The sequence below is a fragment of the Neopelma chrysocephalum genome, unplaced genomic scaffold (assembly GCF_003984885.1).
Source record: "Neopelma chrysocephalum unplaced genomic scaffold, ASM398488v2 Primary Assembly neopelma1_24, whole genome shotgun sequence".
Taxonomy (NCBI): domain Eukaryota; kingdom Metazoa; phylum Chordata; class Aves; order Passeriformes; family Pipridae; genus Neopelma; species Neopelma chrysocephalum.
This window is the reverse complement of record NW_020897693.1, coordinates 51,607,920-51,634,690: the sequence shown is the minus strand read 5'-3', so window position 1 is coordinate 51,634,690 and position 26,771 is coordinate 51,607,920. Positions and strand designations below refer to the sequence as shown.

At 44.9% G+C, this 26,771-nt stretch overlaps 1 protein-coding gene across 1 annotated transcript in view; it reads left to right on the top strand.

The window, feature by feature from the left end:
- The first annotated feature begins 65 nt into the window (after positions 1–65).
- Positions 66–26,771, top strand: part of SYT16 (synaptotagmin 16) — a 105,911-nt gene continuing 79,205 nt past the window's right edge. The window contains exon 1 of the mRNA XM_027674194.1: positions 66–127. Within this exon, the coding sequence (XP_027529995.1) occupies positions 115–127 (13 nt within the window). The 5' untranslated portion in view covers positions 66–114. The remainder of the gene's footprint in view (positions 128–26,771) is intronic.

Sequence of the window (26,771 nt, the reverse complement as noted above, 5' to 3'; positions counted from 1 at the left end):
CGGGGCCGTGCGGGGCCGGCGCGCACCCTCCGCGCTGCCGGCGGGGCCCGGGCCGCCCCCCCGCCCGCTCTGCCGCCGCCCCGGGCAGCGAGCGAGGGAGGCCGGGCCGCGGCCATGGCCACGGACGGTGAGTGCGGGGCGGGGGCGGCATCCCCGGGGAATGGAGGCTCGGACACCTGCCGCCGGCCGCGCCCCGCGCTGGACCGGGATGCTGAGGGGAGAGGGATGCTGAGGGAAGCGGGATGCTGAGAGGAGAGGGATGCTGAGGGGAAGGGATGCTGAAGGGAGCGGGATGCTGCGGGGAGAGGGGTGCTGAGGGGAGAGGGGTGCTGAAAGAAGCGGGATGCTGAAGGAAGCGGGATGCTGCGGGGAGAGGGATGCTGCGGGGAGAGGGATGCTGAGGGGTGCTGAGTGTCGCGGGGGACAGCGGGGGAAACTGGGCCCCGCTCCAGTGGCCTGGCCCCTGGGACCGGCGGGGACCCTCCGGGTCCCTGTCCTCCCCCGGGCCGGCAGCGGGCGGTGCCCTCTCGGCCCTGCCGCCGGTGGGTCTCCCAGGGGATGGTGGCGGGGTGTGTTGCTCGTGTGCTCCGCGCAGAAAGGATGGGTGCATACGGACACGGATTTTAGGGAGAATAAAGGAATAGGAAAGCCTGCTTCTGAGATATTAATGGAGAACAGGTGTTCTTGTAACCATGGGAGACTTGTCTGGGTCTAGGAGCCTCAGAGTTGTTGAGGTTTCTGACCGTGCTATAATACAAATGACTTTAGGGATGATTGCATCCTGATTTTTGATTGATTGATTGTTGTTTTGACTGATGGTGTTGTTGACTAACCCTGGCTGAGCTCTTGGATGTGGCAGTGGTGCTGCTGCATGGAGGCCAGGTATTTCCCTTAATATTTCAGATCACAGCACCAGCGAGTTAGAACCTGAATTGCTGCTGTCAGCCAAGGTCCTGAGAGTCTCCTCCTGATTTACTATAAAAATGACAACTTCGATACTTCTTGGACATTGCCAAGTTGATTTTGCTGTATCTTTTGCCAGGTTTAGGGAAAATATTCACATGAGTCTTTAAGAGATGCATATAGCATCTCACGAACAAGCTCTCAGGAACAAAATTCTAGCCTTGAGCTTTTTATTAAAATGATTGGCCTAATGGAGAGTCCAGTTCCTCTTTTCCTTTTGTCACTTAGTAATGTTCGTTTGTGTTTACTGTTCATCATTTTCTTTCAAGGCTGTGTCCCCAAGGAAGGGTCATCTCAGGCTGATGGGTGGAGTCATGGATTCTCCACAGTGTGGAATTGTTTGGTGCTTCAATGTGGCCTTAGGAGAATTAGGAACTAACCTGATTTGTTCAGAGTAATAGTACATGGTTACCTAGCAGAACCTGTTCTTTCATGAGTTACATCCTCAAAGCAGGGATCCACATCTATCAGTTGATTCCTCATCTGTTTGAAAATTACTGAATGCTTTGATTGATAAACAATAACCTGAAATAAAGAAGACTGGAGGGAAGCCTAATGTTAAAATGAGTAAGGTGGCATTCCTTGGACTTGGTGTACTTGTGTTAAAGTCCGCTCAGATATATAAACTATGATTTTTACTGAAGTGGGAAAATCTGCATTGTTCTTTTTAGCATTATATCCAACATACACCTCAGCAGGTGCCAGTCTTTTCTGTACTTGCATGGAGCAGTGGACCATCGGCAGAACTGGGGGTTTCTCTTGACTGGGGATCTTTGGGAGGAGCAGGGGCATCCTGATAGCTCAGGTAGTGTTATCTTCTGTGCTTGTGTCAGAGCTGTTCCTCATAGAAGGGCAAAAAAGCCAGAGACTCTTTCTTCCTCTGTGATTCTGGGCTGCCAGAAGAGGTGGCAGTGATGACTTAAGGTGATCAGAGATATGTGTTATAGCTGTCTGCCCTGATTTTTATTGCTAAATAATTCATTGCTTCTGCTGGCTCGAGGATAAAGTGAGGGAAGTTTGGTTTCCAGTAACTATGGCTTCAGCTCAATTGGAAATGAGTATAGCTTGGACACAGTTCAGGTCAGTGCTAAAGAGAACTGTGGATTACTTGAATACACTTCTAATGATTTTAATTAAAGGCCCAGGAGCAGGCTGTCCCCATGTGCTGAGAGACGAATCAGAAGGGAAGAAGACTGGCCTGGCTGAACAGAGGGCTTTGGTTGGAACTCTGGGATAAAAAGAGAGATAAACCTTTGGAAGAAGGGACAAGCAATTCAAGAGGACTACAAGGATGTTTTGAGGTTATGCAAGGGGAAAATTAGAGGGGACAAAACCCAATTAGAACTTAATCTGGCTACTGCTGTAAAAGACAGTAAATAACATTTCTATAAATACACCAGCAAAAAAAGGGAGAGCTGAGGTGAATCTCCATCCTTTGGGTGTGGGGCAAAATAGTAAAAAAGGTTGAAGAAAAGGCTGAAGCACTTCATGCCTTCTTCTTTCAGTCTTTAATAGTAAGATCAGTTGTTCTCAGGGTGCACATCCCCCTGAGCTGGCTGACAGGGATGGGGAGCAGAATGAAGCCCCCATAATTCAAGGGGAAATAGTCAGCAACCTGCTACACCACTTAGACACACACAAGTCTATGGGGCCAGATAACACATCAAGGGTGATGGGGGAGCTGGTGGAAATGCTCACTGAGCCACTTTCCATTATTCACCTGCAGTTCTGGCTAACCCAGGAGGTCCCAGGTGACTGAAGTCAGCAAATGTGATGCCCACCTAGAAAAAGGGTTGGAAGGAGTATCTGGGAAACTACAGGCCTGTCAGTCTGACCTTCGTGTCAGGGAAGGTCATGGAGCAAATCACCTTGAGTGCCATCACATGGCAAATACAGGACAGCCAGTGTGGGTTTGACAGGCAGGCCGTGCTTAACTAACCTGATCTCCTTCTATGGCAAGGTGACCCACCTAGTGGATAAGGAAAAGGCTGTGGATGTTGTCTACCTGGACTTCTGTAAAGCCTTTGACACCATTTCTCACAGCTTTCTCCTGGAGAAACTGTCAGTCCATGGCTTGGAGAGGTGCACTCTTTGCTGGGTAAAAAACTGACTGGTTGGCTGGGCCCAGGGAGTGGTGGTGAATGGTACTGCAACCAGATGGCAGCTGGTCACAAGTGTGTGCATCCCCCAGCGCTCAGGACTGGGCCCAGTCCTGTTTAGTGTCTTTATTGATGATCTGGATGAGGGGATCAAGTGTACTCACAGAAAGCTGGAGACAACATCAAGTTGGGAGGGTGTGTTGATCTACTGGAGGGCAGGAAGGCTCTGCAGAGGGATCTGGGCAGGCTGGATCAATGAGCTGAGGCCAATTGTATGGGATTCAACAAGGCCATGTGCCAGATCCTGCACCTGAGTCACAACAACCCCACGTGGTGCTACAGCCCGGGGGCAGAGTAGCTGAAAAGTGCCTGGCAGAAAAGGACGTGGGGGTGTTGGCCGACAGCAGCTGAACATGAGCCAGAGTGTGCCCAGGTGGCCAAGAGGGCCAAGGGCATCCTGGTCTGTATCAAAAATAGTGTGGCCATAAGGGCCAGGGCAGTGACCATCCCCTGTACTTGGCACTGGTGAGGCCTAACCTTGAATCCTGGGTTCAGTTCTGGGTCCCTCATGACAAGAAAGACATTGAGTTGCTGGAGCATGTGCAGAGAAGGGAATGGAGCTGGGGAAGGGTCTGGAGCACAAGTCTGGTGAGGAGCAGCTGAGGGCTCTGAAGGGGGCTCATCCTGGAGAAAAGGAGGCTCAGGGGTGACCTTCTCACTCTCTACAACTCCCTGACAGGAGGTTGTAGCCAGGTGGGGGGCAGTTTCTTCTCCCAGGTAACAAGTGAGAAGAAGAGGAAGAGGAAACGAAGAAATGTCAAGTTGTGTCACGAGAGGTTTAGATTGGATATCAGGAAAAATTTCACCACAGAAAGGGTTGTCAAGCCCTCGAACAGGCTGCCCAGGGCAGTAGTGGAGTCACCATCCCTGAAGGGATTTAAAAGATGTAGCACTTGGGGACATGGTTTAGTGGTAGGCTTGGCAGTGCTGGTTGGGCTTGATGATCTCAGAGGTCTTTTCCAATCTAAATGATTTTGATTCTATGGTATCCTCATAATATTGAGACCACTCCGTACATTTTAAAATCAAAAACCTCCCAAGAGAATATATTTAAAAGAGGAGACATACATGTGACTGTTTAAAGCAGTTTTTAAATACTGGAAATATACTGGCTTTCATTTGAAAGTTCATATCATTGTATCTTGGTTTTGGTTTTCCTCTCTTGTTTCATTTTGATGTAACATTACTCAAATTCTTGCTAATAATAGACCTGCATCACATCTGGCTGTGTTGAAAGCAAATCTTTAAAAAAAAAAAATGCCTGCTTTGTGGAAAATATTGATTGCAACTGTATGTTCTTTTCCAAATATGTGAAACACTGCTACTTCTATAAAGAGCTTGTGCTTGTGCTTATGCACCTGCCCCCATGAGAAAACATTCAGATATACAGTCAGACTTCAAAGTAAATTGGAGAACATTTTAAATCTGTTTCCTTCCTGTTTTGATTCAAGTGGAGGGTATTCTCCTGGGACGCTGCCTCTGAGGAGAGTTTGTTTTTCACAAAGATAGGCAACTTATATGCCTTGGAGGAGAGGATGGGGAGTGCTTCACTGAAGAACTGGGATGCAGTTGCAGAGGTGCAGGCAGCATTCCTTCTTTGACAAAGAAAAAAAGCTAAAGGGCCGCTGGGCTTTTAAAATAGAGGTTTGAAGACAAAAGTGAATTACCAAACCAAACATTTTCGGGCTTGCAGGACACCTTAAGTCAAATCTGCCCCTGGAGCCTTGCTGATGATGGCTGTAGCACTGATTTAATATGCTTAGGTCACCGTGAGATGGGTCCCGTTCAGTGCAGACAGGCAATCATGGAGGAAGTCTTGTGAGTGTGGTGGTGGGCTGTGGATGTGCTGGCCCCGTGCTGGAAGTGCTGCGGCAGCGATAGTGCTGTGAGCTGTGTCAGGGTTTGTGAAATGCAGCTCTGTGGCTTGCCTCTGCTCTAAGTAATGATGCCAGCACTTCCTGAGGGACCCATCTGCAGGAGTCTGTAATGTTTATTGCCTTCTTGGAGTGTTCTTTTAGTTCCTGCACATGTGGGAAACAAGTGTGTTCCATCTGGCCTGGTTAAGTCCTTCCATGGTGCTGTTCAGCTGCAGAGAGGACTCTTATGTAAATAGGAGTAGTCATAATTATCAGGGGAGAACATCTAAAACATCAGTAGGCTTTATTTTGAAAAACAGCCTCTTATGTGCCTTAGGTATGTTGAGGGTTTGAGTAGTCATTAAGGAGACCTTTTGTTCACGTCCCATTTGTATGATCTATTGTTGATGGCTCTGGTTGTGCACTGACAAAGTTTGATCAATTATTCAGCAAGGGCTTGAGTCTAATCTGTCTCGAAGCTGGGAAGCCACTAACTCTACAAACTGGTGCAGCTGGTTGCTGTTTAAGCACTCAGACTTTGCACAGACTCTTCTTCATGTAGTTTTGGGAGATGAATTCCAAACCAGAGGAGAATACAGTTATCCACCATATATCTGATGTGTGTATACCCAGCCTATGATGGTGGCTGTAAACAAATCCAGTTAGACATGTTTTAATTAGTCGTGGATATACTGTGTTATCTGTGTTGTCTGGAGTGGAATTCTTGGAAATCTTCCTTTTTATGTGTAGGATAGATTGGTTTTGTGTTGGAGGGTTAAATGAGTGGGTAAACAGCTGGTTAAAATTGCCAATAGCAATGTTGTCTGTCAGCGGCTGCAGAACTTGGTTAAAGCTATGAAAAGTGACCTTTGTGGCAGCCTTCTCAGTGGGTATGAGAAAGACAAAATGCCATTTGTGAAGTCTCAAGAAGAGCAGCTCACAGGAATCAAGATGGAAAGGACTAGGAGGGGAGTTGAAAGAGTAATGGTAAATTGCAAACTGCATAACCATGCAGATATTGTACAAAACCTAGGATGATTCCTCTCCGTGAAACCTCAGAGCAAGTTCTGAGATGAGTTATGTCCTCGTTTTGGGTCAAACAAAATTAGGAGCTGTGCTTTTAACCATGCTGAAGTTTCAGCTGATTCACAAGATGTACAAGAACAACTGGAAAGCGGCGCCAAGATCTGGTGTGAACAGAAAGATAAGCCTGGAGATCCACACAGAACTGTGGATCATGAACAAAAAATTGAGACTGAGAGAGGAAGGAAGGGAGAAAAGAAAGAACAGGTCTCCAGGGAAGCTCAGGGAGATGGGGAGGGCATAGAGGAGGATGGGAAGCCAAGAAGAGAGATGATTTCAAGAACAAAGTGTGTGATTGCACCAGAACCAACTGACAGGTGGAGGAGGACCTAGACAGTGTTGGACAAAGAAGGGGTATTGGAAGGGTATCACAGAGCCCTCTTTCCATATAAATCCACAAAATTACCCTTGTTCCTTCTTCTTGTGAGATCACAGCTGCCTTGAATGCCTGTGTGGAGCAGTTGGGTGGCATTTCTCCATTAACACAATCCTGATTTCTGGCTTGGAATAACTTGTATGATGTTCCCTGGTGAAAGCTCCTCATGAGAGGAGTGCAGGGTCTCCAGGCAGCACTGGGGAAGAGCAAAGATGGAACGGGGCTGGTTTACTTTCTTCCTTAGGGTTCCTTACACCATTCTGATCCCTCTGTTTCACAAGTACCTTTCCTGTTTCTCTTGGCCCCCTCTCTTAGGAGGCCTTTAGGGCTGGGACTTTGTTGGATACCAGTTATAGAACGACAGAATGGTTTGGATTAGAGGGGGCCTTAAAGATCATCTAATTCCAACTCCCCTGCCATGGGCAGGGACATTTTCCACTAGACCAGTCCTTGCTCTGGTGCTGACTTTGAGACTGGCATTTTGCTTCCCCTCCCTGTTCACCTGTGCTGTTTCTGTAGTGCTCTGTCATGAAATGTGTTATATATAAGCTAGATATTATTATTAGCCTTATTATTTTTATTGAGGTTTTGTGTACAAATGTACAAAGATACCAGGTGTCCCCAAGGAGTGGGGGGTCAGCCTTAATTAGCCTTCATTGACTTTGATAAGGTTTGAAATCATCTGGGAACTTGCAGATGGTGCTTATTCCTTCAGCTGGCAGACAGGTTTTAAGATCACTGTCATTCTTTAAAAATACAGGTTTGCAGATGCCAAAACTAGTTATTTTGGTCAAAACTGGAGTTTTGAAACACTTAAGCACTTCTTACAAAAATGTGGAAAATCAGAATGTGGTTTATGTCTCAGAAGTGTTTAGAGAGCATGTTCAGATAATGCATATAAATTTTAAGAAAATTGCCCCAAACATTTCCCATTGCATCATCCTGAGAACCAAGTGCTTGCACAGTTGAAACAAAAATGTTCAGTGATTGAACCAAAACCCAGTAATTTTAACACAGATGTATTCAGCCCTCTGTAATATCTTGCTGCAATTGAAAGCAGAGAGCTTCCTAAAAGAATTTATTGTTCTTTGGTGTGGTAATTCATCTTTTCCTAAATATTAATTCTTCAAGTGTGGGGAGAGAGTTTCTGCAGATAGAAGGCGTCTGCACAGTGCTGATTCCTGCTGGTAATGTGGATTTTATCAGAAGATAAGCATTTGGGCCACTGTTTAAAAGTAATTGTTGGGATCTTCAGATCATTATCCGCAGCAATGGATTTATAATGTATTTATCAGACAATGGCAGGGGGTCATGAAGCATTGTCTGTTTTAGAGTGGGTATTTCTTCTCGTTTTCTAGTGGCTCTTTGGAACCGATATTTTCCATCAACAACTTTTGTTGAAAACATTGAAGTTTTGTTGTCTGAAATCTGTTTTGCATAACATGCCACGGTTATGCTTTGTGCTTCAAAACTTTGAGTCAACTCTGAAGAACAACACAATCACCATAAAAATCACACACAAAATGTTTCATGTGTGGGAGGGTTTTATCCTCTTTCTTGTTTTGCAGCACTTGAAATCTTCTGAACTTCTTTTCAGAGGAGCAGATGAAAGGAAAGAAAGCATTTTTTTTTCATTGCCACAAGGACTAGAAGGTTATTTGATATAGCAGCTGAGATTCTCACCTCGTAATTTACTTCGATGTATGCACTTAAGTAAAATACCTACTGCTGTTTGATGAAGGTGTAGATTTTATTTGGTGAAATTGTTATAGTCGTGTTTAAATTAGTCCTAAAAAACCATGCATGCTCCATGAAGCATGTGTATACTTACAAGTTATTTTATTTTCCAGTTGCAAAAATTACTTTAGAATTTCAGTAGCACTGGCACTCAGTTCTATCCATCAGTCCTCATGGGGATGATACAGCTGTGTGGGGAGCCCTCCTGAGAAATTGGTCCAGGAGGTTCTGGTGCTGTACTTTAAAGTAAATGCTTGCTAAGGTTTCACTGGAGCTGTAATAGATGAGATGTACAAATGCTCACAGCATTTTGCAGCAGTGCTTTGGGGTTTGTTCTGCAGTTTGAATTACTTGATTTGTCACCTGCATTTCATATAACATTAGCAACTGTTGCCCCCCTTAACTTGGATTTTGTATGGTTGCATAAGGGTGTATCACAGGCTTTTCAATGGAAGCAGAGTGCACTTCATGCTGAAGTCAAAAAACATCCTGTAAACAACTTAAAGGTGTATTTCTATTACCATAATTTATGTTGGGAAGTTCTGCCATGTTTTTTAAGGCAGTCCACAGTGCGGGGTCTGACAGCCTGCACTCTATGTTATTTGTGATGCTGTGCATTAAGGTGGTCAACCTGCCTGATTCCAAGAGCCATGTACCAGTGTTGTCATGCAACTGAACCACATGATGTGCACCTAATACCATGGAGAGCCTTAGTAAGGGACACTTCATGGGTGGGAAGATAGTAATCCCACCTCTCACTTACAGTCTTGACTGTATCTGACGATCTCCTCATTTTAGCCCAAATACCGGCAAAACTCCCACCTTTTTCATTTCCCAGGAACCCTATAGCTGGCCACATTATCTGGTCTGTCCAAACTGGCAAAATGACCAAAGAGTTGTAATTTAGTAATGACAAATGGAAAGTGCTACTCTGAAGGAGGAGTCCTCAAACTGATGATTGTACTGGCCATGCTGGTACAACTCAGTGTGTCCTGGTTTTGTGCTGCTTGTGGATTCCCTCTTTGTCACTGGGCCATGCTGTTATGTATTCTGTGCTGTGGAAGTCAGAAGGGGCAAAGAAGGCAGGAGATGTGCTGTTCCCTGCCACTCTGAAAGTTGGTTTAGGTGTGTCTGAATCACAGAATGGTTTGGGTTGGAAGAGACTTTGAAGATGGTCTTGTTCTAACTCTCTTGCCATGGGTAGGGACACCTTCCACTAGACCAGGTTGCTCAAAGCCCCATCAAACACTTCCAGGGATGGGGCATCCACAGCTTCTCTGGGCACCTTATTACAGTGCCTCACCACCCTCACAGTAAAGAATTTCTTCTTAATGTCTAATATAAACCTACTCTCAGTTTAAAGCCATCATCTCTTGTCCTATCAAGAATTCCATCCTTCAGGAGCACTTTCTCATATGGTGTTGCTCAGCAGCCCTTGCCTGCTGGGAGTCACTGAACACCATTTATGAGTGTTCCCTGCCAAAACCAGTAGATTAATCATAGGCAGTCCGGGAGTTCTTGAGTTCTTTTGGAGCATTAAATCCATGACTAGACAGTTCCAGAGCTGAGGTAATGGAAAACTGGGAGTTGGGCTTGGCGTACTCACTTAAGAGTTGGAGACACTGAAGGAATGTTTCCTTCCTAGGCACTGCAGCAAGATCCATGATGAGCTCTTGTCAGAGAATAAGCAGAAGAGTCACACAGATCAGCCAGGTGTCTCCATGGGAAGCCCTGCAGTCAGCAGCCTGTGGGATTGCTCTAAGTCAGTCAATCTAAAATGTGGAGTAGCATAGAGTGCAGATGTGCCCCTTTCTGACACTGGAAAGAGGAGCCTTCAGGTTCCTGAAGCCCACGTTCTCACTGTTTAGCATCAGGAACCACTGGAGCATGAACAAGAAGTCAAGATTGCCTTGTGTTAGGAAACTCTCTCATTAGTGCACCTTGGAGTTCACAATGGACCTGTGCTCCTTTGGTGTTTCTCTTTGGTCCATTGATCATTTAACTGGAGCAGCCTCAGCAGGGTGCACTGAGAGTTAATTCCTCAGGATGACTCCACAGGCCAGGGCAGTGTGGATGCTGGGGTTCAGATCTTTCTAGGCAAAGCCAGGACTTCCACTAGGGCTGTCCCATCTTGTAGCCACGCAACTGTTGGAGGAAAGGTGTTGCCCGCCTGATCTTACATGGTGCTTCATCTCTTTGGTAATAGATGAGCTCATCAGGAAATGTAGGCAGAAGTTCCTGTGCTGTGGGTTATGGGAAGGATGAGGTACGAAAGAGTTCTGCTGTTTTGGTTAATGCTGTCATGGTTTCTGTGAGCAGGTGGGTGCCTGGGGAATTTTAATGCAAAAAATGTCAGATCCCCTAGGATTAGGTGTCAACCGACTGATGATTTTGAGGAACGCAGCCTTGAATTTGGCACCTAAAAATAGCAGGTGCGTGGGACTTTGACACTGATTTTCTTTGAGAATCAACCATTTTCTGAGAACTTTAACTCTGGGATTCTGTTGGTGTTCAATTCTAGTATGTAAATATTCATTCACCAAATCTCACCCCAGGGCCTCCCTGTAGCATTTACTGTGTAACTTCAACTAATCAGGTGACAATTGGTTACATGATGCATAATAGGGTGAGGAGTGTAAGGCCTGAACTTTACATGGCTTGCAGCGTGTTTGTACCATGATATTCACAAGGTAGCAGTTGTCTTACCCTCTCTCTATTTTTCTTTTGAAACCCATTCCACCTGTTTTATAATTACTTGAGCTCATTGTGAACATAAAAATAGCTTGTCTATTTAAAGAGAACAGATGGTTTTTCTAATGATTTTTTCCAGAAGATTGAATGAATTGTGGTTGAGTCAGAAACTGCCAGCTCATAAACGTGTGTTTTGATTAGAAGAATACTTAATTAGGTTAATTGAGTGTGATTCAACGTGATGTACATTTGGCCAACTTAAAGCTTTCCAACTTCATCTTGGGTAGAGGTAACAGTATCTCAGTGTTTGCAATTTGCTCAGTAGTTCCCAAAAACATTGTCTAAGGAGTAATGAAACATTGAGGGGAGGCTACTGAATTAGTGTAGGAAACACAAGCCTTTGTAAAAAAACAAACAAACAAAAAAATCAACAAACCAAAAGCAGAAAACAAAAATCCCCCATGTTTTTAGAACAACATAAAAGGGAATCTATACTCAAGACATATGCAGGCATAAAACTTGCACTTTATTATGCTATAAATAATTATGCTAGTCATGGAATAAATTAGGTAGGAATAGAAACATTAGGTTGGAAAAGAACTTTAAGGTCATCGAGTCCAACTTTAAACCTAATACTGCCCTGTCCACCACTGAACTGTGTCCACCCAGGTGCCATGTTGTGCAAGGTGTGTGGTTACCCAAGGAACACACACCTCTTTGTCATTGTGTTGGTCTGAGAACAGAGGTGAGATTCAGTGTGAGATTAAAGAAACATAAAGGTGTGTGAAAAGCATCTGAGCCCTCATTGCAGTTAATGGACGTCTAGGTAAGACAGTCCACGAAGCCTGGGGAGTGACCCAGCTCTGAAGCAGACTCACAGTGAGTGCTCAGGTGAGTGGGTCTCTGAGCTCCCTGGCTGTACTGAGTGCTATCCACTGGTTGGGATGGGAGCTGGGATGCCCAGTGCCCACCTACCTGCAGGAGACTGGGTTTTAGTGTCTCCACTTTGAACTGAGGTTCGCCCTTGCTGTGACATCCATGTGCCAGCTGAGTGCCTGTAGCTCCAAGGAGCTGCTGCTGGAGATACAAAATTCAGCGTATCCAGATACCTCTGGGGACACAGTTGCAGCAAAGAGAGTGTGGGTGAAGATGGACAAGCCAAAGGAATGTAACACTTGCAGAAGGACTGGGAAGCACTTAGGACATGTTTGTCCATTCATGTCTTGTTCCTGACAGTGAGGTCTTTGTCATCATTACTAAACTGTAAACTCCTTCCTGTTTCCACCCACGAGGCTTCAGATGAACATGCCACGTTCAAATCCAAACCAAGAGAGAGCTAAAGGCAGTCATGGGGACCCAGTCTGAAGGAGAGAGGCAGAGAGAAAATTGTAGAGTAAGTTTGCCTTTGGGAAGTCCCTATGTCGTGTCATGAGACGGAGCAGAGACTTGGTTACACTGAGTCTTGCTAAACTAAAGACTTCAGGGTTGTGTTTGTGACATCCAGGATAATGTGCCTTTTAGCAGACAAGTCAGATTTTCTGACTTCAATAGAAAAGGTGATACAAGATCCTCTAAGCAGGCCCAGTTGTCACACAAGGTGCTTTAGTTAGGCCATGGAGTGAGTTTCATGTGCTGTAATCTCTGTGTAAACTCAAACCTTGTAGGATAGAGTACAGCAGAGATGATGTGGAGCTTGGGAAAATAGACAAACTTCAGAGAATAACCCTAAACCCCCAACTTCTTGACTCTTTCATGATATTTGCTGGGGTCTAAGGGATCATGATGTCTCCTTGAGACCTCAGTCCTCTTCCAGACACTGGCATGTAGCCAGAAAACCTCTTAAGAACCATGTTCTGTTCCCTTATCTTCTGTGACTAGAAATGGGATTCACAAAGTGCAGTTCTTGATGTTCCCACTGTCATCCAGCAGTTGGTCTGGGCAGTGTCCAGAGACGCTTCATTTCCCATGACTGTGTAAGACTGAATAATAAATTCAAAACTCTTTGAGAGGGTCCTGACAGCTCTGGTTTTGTAATTCTCAGCATGTCTTTTAGCAACCAGGCAGTCATTCTTTTCTTTTATTTCTTTTTCCCCAGAGCTCCTTATTCCTGCTCTACTTTCCCCATATGGATCACGAAGCTGAGACCTTCTTCTCCAGACCTGATCTCACTATTGCTTCTGTGATGCTGAGTGGGTCAGCAGGCCAGCTGCTAATGGACAGCAGGAGGCTGGCTCAGCCATGTCTCTGTGTTCTTCCAAGGGTACTTTGTGTGCGTGCACCTTCAGGCACGGATCTGTTACGTATTTGAAATGAATCATCTCCCACAGCAGTTTGATGTGGGCAGTGACAATTCAAACAAAACAGGTTCTATCCTTATTTCATCCCCTTTTTGTGAGCAAAATTGTGTATTTCAAAACAGCGAGGTAGATATCACTTGTTGGCACAGTACATGGGCTGCTCAGGCACATAACTACTAGGGGTGAAGCAAGAGGTCTGGGGTGATGTGTACAAGATGTTCCACCAATCCCAGTGCACAGGGATGAAATGTATCAGCTCACGTCCTGCTACAAGGGCGATGCAAATGTGTCCATATGGTTGTTGGAACATAAAACTGATGGAAGACACTTGCTGTAGTTTTGGTATTTTAGGGCTAAGGTGTGTTCTGTCCTTTCCTTGTGGAAGAATGATACTGGTTAGCCACATGAAGGTGTATATGTATGTATGGTAGTGAGCTGTGTTGGAGGATCTTTCATTATGAATTTGAGAGAGAGGAACTAAAACCAATTTAAAATCAAATCAAAACACTCACAGGAGCAATATCCATCTTTCTCTAGCACTACATGAAGTTTGAATGCAGCAAGTATGAGTGCAGCAATTTTCCATCTTGAAAGGAGCCAAGTAGCCTGTGATCTGAGTTACAGGAATAGTGGCTCTTGGGAAAGAAGCAAGCAAGAGAAAAATACAATATTTATTTTTCTCTTTGCTATCATCTTTATTTCTATAGAAGATAGAGACACTGATGTTGAAAGTCCTTCCTAAAATACAATACCTTATTCATAGATGTACCTTTATAAATAGTGCTGTGGTCAGGTGAGATACTGTCAAAGTAACACAACAACCACTTGAAGAATCTGAATTTGGATTCTTGTCTTAATTATTGGCCATGCATCATATCTGGTAGACAGCACTCCCCTCTGTGGTGTCTTTAGAGCCAATTTTGTAAGAATTTTTGTCTAGATGCTGGGATGAGAAAGTGAGAGAGGCTCTAGAGGGCAGTGCAGCATCCCTGTGATGGGAGTGCCTTCAGGGTTCTTTCACAGGAATCTTACTCTGCAGGATGATTGCTTAAAATAGTTAAAAATAATAAAGAATTAAGTAGAGGTTTTCTGTTATTTCACAACAAGTTTTGACTGATGAAAATCTTCTGTACTAAGAAAACTTGGCCTTCTTTTTGGAGAAGCTTTGGGCATTAGACTGGTGTACTCGTGTTGAAAAGGTTTTAATATCTTGAAAAAACTTTAACCATATTTGTGCATGATTTAAGGAAACAAATAAAACCAAAACTCATCCTTCCTGTTCATCTAGCAGAGTCCACAAAAGAACTACTCGTTTGCGCATTGTTTTCCCCCCCTCCAGGACACTCTTAAAATGTAACATATCCTCTGACTGGAGGTGCTCCTGTTTCCCTTGTAGAGAGATAAATCAATAAATCATTGTGTCAGCAGAGCACAGCTTGAAGCAAAATTTCCCTGTGCTGGAAGGTTTTGAATTAATTTTAGGTGGGAGCTCAGATGTGCCATACACACACATCTACTGATAACAGTTGCAGGGCTGCATTCAGAGTGACAGGGTGGTGATTCAGTGTGTCAACCTGCTCTTCAGGATGTCGAGCCACAACCTGGAGGCTGCCTGTGCTGTCAGAAGGGGTCGGTAGCTCCTTGCTACCCAATAAACAGCTGGCTGATTATCTAGTGAGCATTTGGCATGGGTTTTTGCTTTATGAGAGAGTTCAAGTCTCCCGTCTGTGACCTTACACGTCTCGGTAAAGTGAACCAAACCCCAGAGCCTGCTGTCCTCTGAGCACTTGCTTGCTGTGAGTAAAGTTGAAGAATTGCACTCAGATGCCTCCACTTCTCTTTGGAAAGGTGCATGTGCCTGTGCATGTGTGCACACATGCACTCACTTATTTCCAAGGGTGTTCTGAAGGGGGTGTTTGGCTTGCGCGACCCTCTTCCCCTGACAGCTCTGAAGCAATTAACGGGCACATAAAGTAACATCTGCTGTTTACAGCCACCAGTCGTGGCTTTGTCTTCACTGTCCTTCCAGAGGAAGGTGCACACAGTGGGGGTGTGCACAGTCAGGAGGTCGTTCACATTGCCTCCATTCACATCACCTTCAGTGATGGGCATTGAGGAATCAGTGCTGAAATCCAACAGAGAGATGCTTGAGCAAGGATTGTGCTACCAACATCCCTCTGTAAGCCAGTGCATGACAGATTTCTATTAACTTTCACAGTAGCAATGTTTCTTCCAAATTAAAATTGACTGCCTTTCACAGCAGGAAAGAGAAGATTACCCCAAATAGTTGCTCTGGGTGCATGCAAAATTCTGTATGTGGGCTCAGCATTTAACAACTCATACTTTTGAAAGACATATTTGTTTGTTTTCTAAGTAGAGTACATCTTGTTCATCTGTGCAAATTAGAGATGATCATAGGAAAGGAGAGCTGGGCATAACAGAGACAGGACTTTACATAACTGAGGTGGAAAAATAAGATGCAACATGTTCTCATTTCCACCTGACAGAAGGAAAATTGCTTATACATACTTCCATAGTAATATTTTTTTAAAAAAATAAAGCAGTGTTTCCCCTCTCACTTCTATCTGCTTTCTTTATTTCTTCAGTTCTGCCTTTAAAAAAAAAAGTATTTGAGCCTGTAAATGCCATACTTCTGCCATGACTTATTTCTCTTGTTGCATCAACACGCACTTGCCCTCTCTCCAGTTTTTGGAAGCTACTAGTGCCTTAAGGCTGGAAGCATCTTGTTGCAAAAGGGGGCTGTTATAGTGGAGAGATCACAGACTATTTAAGGGGGCTCTCCTGCTCCTCTGGCCTTCAAAGGGCCATGCAGTGTCAACAGAGAGTGGCCGGAGCAGAAGCCTTGGCTCCAGCCCCTGGGTGATGATGTGTCTCTGGCCCTGAGCTCCTGCTGTGAAGAGCAGGTGTGCAGCTTTTGGATTGATTCACCCCCCCAGGATGTGTGGAGCATTTTTCAGGGCTGTTGGTGGTGTTGTTTGTCCAGGTGAATTGAACAAACTGCCTGTCAGACCACCCTGGTTTTCAAACACCAAAATGTAGCATTGTCAAGTAGGAGACCTATTGGTACCAGACTTCGTAGATCAGATTGACTGCTGCCTGATGAATGTTGCATAGGTATTGCTGTAGTAGAGTTTACTGTTAATTTATGTTTGAACCAATTAATTTCCCTATGTGTTTCCTAATTAAATAAGGTATCACTGTAAAGTGGATTAACAGAATGATGCCAAATCCCTGTCTACACAGTCGGCTTCTGAATGAGCCTTTTTACTTCCTATATGGTTTAAAACTGAGCCATGTGTGCTGTCTGACTTGATTTAGATTAAAGAGTATGAAATCAGCTTAATTTCATACTGTTATCACTTAAGGCTGCTTTGATTTTTGAAGAAGAGAGATAACCAAAGGGCTTAATGTCACTGAACTGATACGCTGCAAGTTCTTGTCTTCAGCATTTCTTTTGTGTGCACACTCTGACAACCTCTTTAAAAAAAGGGACCTCTTTTCTGTACACACTGCTTGGTCTTCTCACACAGTTCCTTTGACTGCCTGATGCTCCAGGTGTTCAGAAGTGAATTAATAATAGAGGGGGGGGATTTTTTTTCCTAAAATTTGAGAGTCAAAATATGGTTGTCAGTTTTTAAACACAGTGATGTTTTTTATTTCCCCTTTTCCTCTGTGTGATTTGGCCTCCTATTAATGGGGGTGATCTGCAGTGAACTTGGCTGAATTTTGCCTGTTTTGACAACAAGAGATAAAAACCCCAAGACCCTCTAAGAAAAAGTTCAGAATATTAAAATAGATTCAGTATAAGCAGTGCCTGGGCAGACGAAAAAGTTAATTGTTCTACTAATGAGAGATAGTTCTGCTTCACTCAACTGGGTCAGTTGGGAACTCAGAGAATCAAAGATGATGACTCTGGGCCCTAAAGCTTGTGCTGTTGTCACTGCTTTTGTAATTTTTGCTCTTACAACCAGCAGAGAGAATGATGACCATTTGAAGTTTAATATTCTCTCTCTTTGTATAGTCTTATTAAAGGTGTGCTCATGGCTTACAGGCTGGGTCTGATGCAACCATCACAGCTCCCCAACTTCACTGGAATTAGGTTCTACACTGCAAGATCTTACCAAGGTTTTAAAACAAAATGCAGTTCCCTTGAGCTGGTTGTGAGGGCTGTTCCTCAGCTGCTGGGGCTACAGGAATGTGTCAGCTTCAGATAAAATCTGGACAAACACCTGAAATGGAAAGGCAGAGTTGACAGCAGTGCTAAGGAAGGTGCAGCACTCTCCTGTGTGGTTTTGTTCAACACACTTGTTCCTCAAATGATGCTGCCTATTTTAGTGCTGAGTGAAACTCTTTTCTCTCTTATTTGTGAGGAAACAAGCATCAAGTCGTGTGGCAGATGAGCACATCCGTGTGTCAGTCGTAGCGTGGCAGGAAAACTCCTTTTCATTGCTGAGCTGGTGACACGGGAGAGAGAGAGAGAGAACGTGATGCTGAGGCTGGGAAGACTGCACCTCCTGGGAGGTCCTTTGGTGGTGGGTCCTTTTCCAGGGAGCACAGACTCCTCGGTGCTCTGCTGGGATGGTGTGAATTGCTGTTGCTACAAGTAAAAAGTGCAAGACAGGGACCGGCAGGCGTCACAAAACGTAAATCATTCGGAGGCTTGACAAGTCTGTTGCAGTTTTGCCAAGATAAAAGGGCTGGTTCCTGGCTCATCCCCTGAACCTGTCTGCCAGGAGCATGGAGTATGGGAGCCACAGGGGATCCTGGTGTGGTCTAGACAATTGCTATAACAGGAGCTTACAGGTAGTTCAGTGTGTGCCTGCCCTGCAGTTTAATGTAGTCATTGCTAGCCCGGTGTGTGGGAGTGGGAAGAGGCAGAAGGACCAGCCTGGCACACTGGCAGAAGGTGGATGTAGGACCCATCCTTGAAGCACTGGCAGACATAGAGAGATAATGAAGTTTTCCAGTCTGTCCCTGGGGCTCCATTACTGCAGTGGTTAGAAGTAAGATCTGTCTATCCAGCATCTTGTCTGTGACAGCAAGCAGTGTCTGGTAGGAGCACAGAAGCAGGACTGGCATGAGAGCTGCTTCTCCTTTCATGGTTTCTCCCAGCTTTCACAATTTGCAGTTCAGGTCCCATCCCCAGCCAAGGGATGGGTGTCTCTGCTGCAAACTTCAGGCAGGCAAGGTCACACTGCTTTCCTGTAAATGGCAGGCATGTGCAAAGTGTAATGGATAATTCCATGATGTCAACGACCAAAAGCAAACGTCTCGCAGGGTGTAATTGGTTTCTCTATAGTGTCAAGTGCTTTTATGTGTTCAGCATAAATATCTTTGCATTGATTGGGAGAAGGAGATAAAAATCGATGATTTACAGCACTGAAGTGCTTAGAACACGATATTAAAATGACTCTGGGAGACTTATCTCATAGGGGACGTGGTAAATACTCAAGAGGTAGAGGAAATGAAGAGACTCTTCCCAAGTCCTGAACCCAAGCAATAAATTTAATAGAGCCTGTGTTTCTCTGCTTAATGGATTTTAATACTGACTCTCCTTTTGTAGAATTACTCTCTTTTTTGTTGTTTAGCTGTGGTTATTTGTCACTCTTATTTGTCCAGATGTTTAGGACCCCAGGCTAAGCAGAGGTATTGTTTTGTGAGGAAATTCTCTAGCTTGAGCAAACTGGGAACCAAATCCTATTTTGGCTGTCTTTGTACACTAAGCAGTAGGAGGGTGTCTTGACCTATGAGTGCTGAGGAGCACAGATAATCATAGGAAATAAAGCTGGATAGGGCCACAGGTCCGTTCCCTTGCCCCACATCCAGATGTACAGTATCTAACTCACTCCTGACAGGTCTTCTTGCTGCAATTTAAGCGTTGTATCTAATCAATACAGAGATCAGATAATCCCCCCTTCTATCCATAGTAATTTTGTACTTCCCCTTTCTTTATATCTCCTTGTGTATCATGTTTTCCACATCCCTTTTGTGTGTGTGGGTTTTTTTAATGGGCATTTAAATTGGTCCCTTTCTTTGCTCCCAGTAAGCTACCAGACACTGCAGTATGCAGCAGTACTGAGAAAAGAGGAAGAATTGCTTCTTGTGCCTCATGCAGGGATGGTCACAGCTCAATACTGCCAAAGGCAAAGGCAACCAGCTGTATGGGATGGCCCCATGTAAAATTTCACCTCAGTGCAAGAGCAAGAATGTGCAGCCCAGCGGTGTCAGCTGGACATGGCACTGGTGTCCCTCGGCTGCCAGTGGCACTGTAGTTGCAGGGGACTCTTTATGGGTGAAAGGGAAGGGTTCCAGAGAAGCTTACAGGCTTTTCTGTGCTGCTCTGCAAACGAATCCTCAACAAGAATACTTAGCTGGGCATTTCTGCCAGGGCAAGGCTGCCTCCACTATTTGTGCAAACTGGCTTGAAGGCAGCTGAACTCTCTGCTGCATCACCTGATGCAGTGCCCCAGGTGAAGCAGACAGACAGCATTGCAATCTCTTGATCCTCTCTTGCAGAGATTGTTCCACATCAGGCCAGGCTTCCCTTGTTAGAGCTCTGCTGCAGCTGAAGGCTCTTGCCTAGAAGTGTTTGATTCCCAGTGCTGCCCCAAGACTAATGTTTTCACTCTACACAAGAGGTTCCCAATTCTGTTGAAAGTACAATCATCTTGAGGATTATCTGTTTTTTTATGGTGATGCTTTCACATCCACCTTTTTTTAATATGAGTGAGTTTGATTCCTCTAGGGCTTGAGAATAAGACTCAATGTTTTTTGATGGAAGTATTATACGGTATTTTTGTATTAATCAGGAAAATCCTAAATGCCATTCATTGCTGGCAGCAACTTGTGTGATGAGCTGTTCCCTGGAGAGGATAAATGCTCTGAGCTTCCTGAGGACTTGCAGCCCCTTGTCTGAGAATCTCAACTTGAGTTTGGGCTTTAAAGTAGAAGAAAAAATGGCAAATTTAGGATGAAGGATTCCAAATTTAGGATGAAGGATTCCAGATTTGCCCAGAGCAGGAGGCCATGCGATGAAGTAAGCAAATGGATTGCTGGTCTGTTTATCTGAAAGTCAGATGCTGTGTGCTTGCATTTATGCGAGGAGTACAAAGCAGGATGTCCCTGAGATACTATACTGGCATTGTGCCTCAATATTAACAAAAGACAGCACAGAGCTTTGCTCTGTTCTTGAAATATATGGAAGTAACAAGGGCAGGAAACCACCTGAAGGGAATTGTCAATGATATTTTTAAGAATTTGCACCATGATTGCATGCAGCTACCTGCAGACACAAGGTAAAATGTCAGCTAGATCTAGTGTCACTTTCTTCCTCAAACCCAAAACGAGGAAGGAAAAACTGTTTGCTCAGGACTTTCTGCCTCTTCAGTGCACAGGCCTAGTTTGACTTTGGCTGCCTGCTTTAATTGCTGTTTAATGAAAAAACTGTAAAAACCCTGTGGAACAGCCAGTAAATCAGTAACATATAAGGAAAATTAAAAAAGCATGTGTGTTCCTGAAGTGACATGAGAACAACAGGAGATGTGGTCACCTGAGATCTTCTGACCTTTTCTCCCCAAAATCTCTGCAGGAACTCCTGTTTTTCCACCTGGCTGTTGTCAGAACTGATGATTTCTGTCTCGCCACCTCCTCAGCCATGGCTGCCTTTGAATCCAGTCCAGCCCAGCTCCTCTGCCAGGCAGACTGGTGTGGGTGGTGCTGACTGTACACTTACCAGCACTGCCAGTAAACTGCTGCCCTAGGGTGAGGCCAAGAGCGCTGAAGTTTTTAAGGAACAAGTCAAGTCTACTGCTGAACTGAGGATAGAAACATGCTGTGAACTGAAATAATTAACACTGCTTTGATCACAGAAATAGAGATTGTTTTGTCTAAGGCTTTATACAGAGTTCCAGGAAAGAGTGAAAGGTGTTAATGATACCTCTTCATTAATCTAATCCTTCAGATTGGCAAATTAACTCCTGGTTTCTGTCCCTACCACCAGTGCTGGTGTGTGGTCTGAGTTCTACCCCTTCCCCATTGTGCCTGCAAGCTCCCCTGCACACAGGCAGAGGAGGGTGCTATAAGGGGACTCCATGTGACACCCACACCTGTGGTTATCCTTTTAGCAAAATTGAGTTTATTTAAGTATTTGCATTCATTTGTCACAGAACTCCTGGCAAATGAAGTGACTCTGTCAGTGACAATGCTGTAAGAGACCCTTTTGGCTACCTGACTCTTACCTAGGGCTGCCTGTACTGCTGTGGGGCTCTGGTTTCTGGATCACTCCTGCAGACAGGACGACTAGATTAATTGTGTTGACTTGTTTATATCACCAAAACTACAAAAGATGCAAGGGCAAAAAGCAATTTTGAACAAGCCATTGATAATGCCTTTTGTTAAGTGATTAAATCTATTTTTCTCCTTCCCCAGTGCTGCTTCTCTTCCTGTGCCTTTCCCATTGCTACCTTGTGGTTTGGCAAAGAGTGATGCTGGATCACCGGGTGGAATAAATCTATGAAAGTCTGAAGCACAGTTTAAGTGGTCCAACCATGTGGTTGCCACTGGTGAGGCAAAACCAGGCAATAATGACCTTGTTCTGGATGGGCATCTGGCATGCCAGGAGTTATCCCAGCCTGCTCTGTTTAGCCACTGCTTGTTTTACACTTGGATTGCCAAATGCCAGTCCAGTTTACGAATATCTGTGCTGAGTCCACATGTTAATTATCAGGCCAAGGGATGATCATACAGGACCATGGCACTGATGGGTTCCAGGTGTCACCCCATGTTCTCTCTACTCCCATCCCAGCCAATTCAAGACTGGGAAGGTGATGGCTGTGCCTGCAGCTGAAAGGTCATTTTGACTATTAGGAAAAGTGTAGATATGTGATGCTGCTGAGGGACGAGCAGATGCCTTCTGCCCAGTGTCCAAGTACAGATCCTTGGCAGGAGGAGTGGTGTGGGCTCTGCAGTGCTCTAGGCTGTTGCAGTCTGCTCTGAGAATGTACAGGGCCTGCTGGTGTAATTGGGGTTGCTGTAGGTGCCACCGTGTCCCCTTGGCAAGCCTGCCCATTTTGTGCCATCCTGGCCTGGGGAGCAATTCCTACCTGATCTGACCAGTAATCTGGTGTGTCACTGCTGTAGCAGCTCCTGGGTACTGCTGGGAAAATGTAGTTTTGGCTCTATGGAGTGGAGCAAGAGGGGACATACTGGTTCCTCCTTTTCTGCCCCATCAGGGGAGCTGGAAGGCCCATTTCTGGAGAATGCTTTGGCCATTTTATGGAGCGGTGTGTGCATTGTGTGTATTTGTGTGACTTGTGTGTATTTGATTTAATGGGAAGAGAGGAAGAAACTCTCCTTTATCCTATACTCCATTTTTATTCTTGCCTGTCTGTCATCATCTGCTGCTCACTCCTCATGTCTTTTGCAAGGCTGGGGCAAACCAAAAGCATGGTAGTGCTTTCCCTTCTCCCTCTCCTGCATGCCCTTGTAAGAGCCCCAGAGAGGGAGAATCACTGTGCAAGCACACAGCACTGACTGGGAACATCTGTTCAAGCAAAAGAATAAGCAGAAATAATAATTTTTGCAAAGCTGCTGAGGGTTTGAGAGAACAGGAGTGATGGATGAGGGCTTTGCCGTCCACGCCCCAGTGGTGGGCTGTGTGTGGTGCTGTGCACCGGGGTGTGGCTGCCCCAGGCAGAGCAGCTCCAGCAGCATCAGGCAGGGCAGGAAGCATTCCCTGTGGGGACAGCAATCCTGGCTGTCTTTGCAGACCTGTCGGGAAAGCGGGGGAGGAAGCGGAACCAGCGTCTGTCCCGGTTGCCTGCCAGCACCTGCCAAGGGCAGAGGCAGCACAGATGCTGCTGGTTGAGGGCATCTGCCTTGGAAGGGCACAGAGATCCTGTGCAGGGAGTCAGCAACCACTGAGCCTGCCTGGAGGAAATGAGATTAGCAGAAACAGAAGTTTCTACAGCATGCCTACCAAGTGACGGCTCAAGTTGGCCCAGGATGTTGGAAACCACTTTTTAGCCTGGGCACTTCTCCATCTCCATCCAATCTGTGCAGAAACCCACCATGCTAAAGAGCAGGAATGTGACTTTCCCTGGACCTGTCTTGTAGAAGGTAAAGCACCATATGGAAGCTGATGGCTCAACCTGACTGCAAAAAGTATCTAAAGAGAGAGAGGAAACATCTTTAGAGATAAAGAAGGGTCTGTGGATGCCATTTTCTCAGCAAACGAAGCTGCTGCAATGTCTGATCGATCTGTGGGTTTTGTCTCTCTTCAACAGCACTTCTGCTAAAGGGACAGTTGTGAAGAACTTTTTCTCCATAATAAATTTTCAAGGGAGATCAGATATGAGATCAGAGTGTGTTTTTTTTTTGTTTAGTTCATATTTTGTCAGCACATGCAGATTGTTTCAGATTTGATATTTTTGATTTTGTCCATGAGATTTCTGTTTTGAACTCTGGCAGTGCATTCCTGATATATCCTTGGGTTTTTCTGTTTCTATTTTTTAAATTTTCATCATTCTCTCTTCTTTCCTGCTTAGTGTTTTATAGTAATCACCCCTCCTATTTTGCAGTACCTAAATTTGAGGCTCTTTAGCTATTTAACGTAGAAAGTTTTCTGCAGGTAGGAATCCATGGGAAGTATTGGCACTTAGAAGGTACAAAAATGGAGTCTCAAGGAGGACAGACAGAAAGCAAAATGCTTTTAAGTCTGGAGAACTCAAAAATGTTTCTTCCCTCTCTAGCTATCTTTCTATGATTTGCAAGATTGTGGCAATTCAACCATGGAAGGTAGCTGTGAACACAGCAAATAGGTGGTCATCACTTTTTGTACTCTTGCAATTCAGAATGACAATCTACATCATTAAAACTCAACGCATGTGTACTTGATATTAAACAAATTGGATAGCTCTGAGATTGCTTATTTCTTCCAGGGATACAAGGATGAATTGAGCCAAAGCAGTTTGCAGCCCAGTGTGTCTCAGCTCAAGGCTGCTAATGACGCACCCTAGAAACACAGAGCATCAGCAAGTCCTTTGTACTTTGCTAATATTTTTCCTGCAGTAACACGAGAGCAATTACAGCTTGGAAGGATGGAAGCTGGAAGGCTGGAGGAGACGAAAAAAATCAAAGGGAAAAACAGGACTTCATGAAGTGAAGGCAGAGAGTGTATGTGGGTGGGAGAGGGAGCAAGCATCTGTAAATAGTTGGCACTGACAGCTGCTTTTGAAATATATGGGAATCTGGAAAGAGAGAGGTGGAACAGCTGCAAGTGTGTGTATGGTTTACGCAAAGGAGAGAGCAATGTGCAGCTTGTGAGGGAAGGAAAAAAATAGCAGAGCTAAGCAGGAATCCATGGAAGGGGTGAGAGAAAGTGGAGCAAAACCAGAGTGAATTTGGGGAAGAAAGAGAAAAATTCAAAGAGATTTTCCAAAATGGATATAAACTGTAGTGCAAATGATGTAAGATTCACTGTCTTGCCAGTGACTGCCAGGGAGAGGAAATTGCCATTGCTGCCTGCCTGTCAGTCCAGCCTGTCCTCCCTCCCCCTCTTTTATCTTTTGATTTATCGCAATAAGAAATTGGCCTTCCTAAGAGCAGGTCATGAGACTCAGCCGAGGGATTAAAGCCAAGTGTCTGACCTCTGAGCATATTGTAATGCTTGTGAGCTGTTGACTCATCGTCTGTATTGGCAGGTTGATGGATTCCTAACTAGGTTGTTAGTGGCATCTCAGTGTTGCTGCCTGAGATGTGCCTTTTGTATTTAAACTCTGACTTAGAGAAACAAGTTCATTTCAGGCTCTTTGTGTTTCTCTCCTCCTCCTTTTCACAGCTTTTACTTCTTTAAATGTAGACTTCTTTTGACAGATCATCTCCATGGTAACTAACAGGACCGGGCTGCCTACAGAAATTGTAGTAATAAAGTGGTTGGTTTTTACACATGATGAAAAGATGATGAAGCACAATGATAGGTGATAAAGACACAGGTAATTGCTCTAGAATAATATTGCTGCCAAGAAGATGACTGAACTCCCACACAGAAGATGAACAGATGGTGTATTTATTGAAATTCATAGGCTGAGGGAAGAAAAATGTAATTGATGGCTGTGTAGGTTTTGTTTCAGTTTACTATGTGCTGAGCAGAGCCAGGAGAGCGGCGTGCCGGCAGGTGGAGCCCGTATGCAGAGTGTTTTCTCACTGGAGATCAGAATTCCAATCAGAGCCATAAAAGTAGCAGAACCACTAATTGGTCTGATGCATTTCACTGTTTTAGATCCATCACATAGCCCTGGTTTATTTTAGAAAGGGTGTAACACTTTTGTAAGAGCGAGAGCAGTGGTGGTAAGTTACACCAGCGTAACAGGAACATAGAGGTGGATCGTGGAAAAGTGAACATTTGCAAAACTTGTGCTCAGTGCAAGTTTTCCAAGACCAGGTGTGTGTCTGTGTTAGTAAATGGCAGCTGTGGCTTGTTTGTTAACCTGGTGGCTGGAGATTGTCTTCTGGTATGGCAGGTCTGTTTTGCAGGATTCATTAGAAGGCAAGGGCAGGGTGTTTTCTTCAGTTGCTCTCTCTGTTTTCAAGTATAAGTTAAAACTGGTCAATTTGGTGTCGAGGATTTAGTAAAAACGTTGACTGTCTGTGTATGGCAGTGCTATGGATCAAGTTTGAACGATCCCCAACACAAGAAAGACGTTGACCTGTTGGAAGAAGTCCAGAGGAGGCCACAAAGTCGATCACAGGGCTGGAACACCTCTCCTATGAAAACAGGCTGAGAGGGTGGGAGCTGTTCAGCCTGGAGAAGAGAAGACTCTGGGGAGACCTTAGAGCATCTTTGAGTACCTAAGGGGGATACAAGAAGGCAAGAGAGGGACTTTTCACAAGGGCATGGAGTGAGAGGACAAAGGGGAATGGATTTTAACAGGAGAGTAGGTTTAGATTAAATATTAGGAAGAAATTCTTTACTATATGGGTGGTGAGGCACTGGCACAGGTTTTCCAGAAAACTTGTGGACTCCCCATCCCTGGCAGTGTTCAAGACCAGGCTGGATGGGGCTTTGTGTAACCTAGTCTAATGGAAGAGGGGATGCAACTACATGATCTTTAAGTTCCCTTCCAACCCAACCCACTCTATGATTCTATGGCTACGTTGCTGCCTTGGGGTGCATTGCAGTGGTCCTGAGTGTGGAGTGCTGTGGTATCTCCTGTCACTGGGCTTAGTGCTTTCAGGTTCTCAAAAAAATCTCTTCAGTGATGCCTGAAAAACATATATATCCATGGGAATCAGTCTCTGAAAGGTCTTTCTCTGAGAGGTACAAATAACCCTACTTACAACAAGAAGTGACAGCTCTGGAGCATAAAGTTTTTTCTGTATGCATAACAAATGCTAACTGTTGGGAGAAGCACCGTTGGGAGGAACTGGTTGAGCTGAAGTGCTGGTGGCAGATTGCTGCCTTTCCTGAGGCTCCCCTGTGTTCAGCAGCTTTAGCATCCCTGTTGTGCTCCTGCTGACTCCCATAGTATTGTGATTTATTGGTGATAATGTCTGGGTGCTGTTTAGTACATCATATGATTCTCTCCTTCTC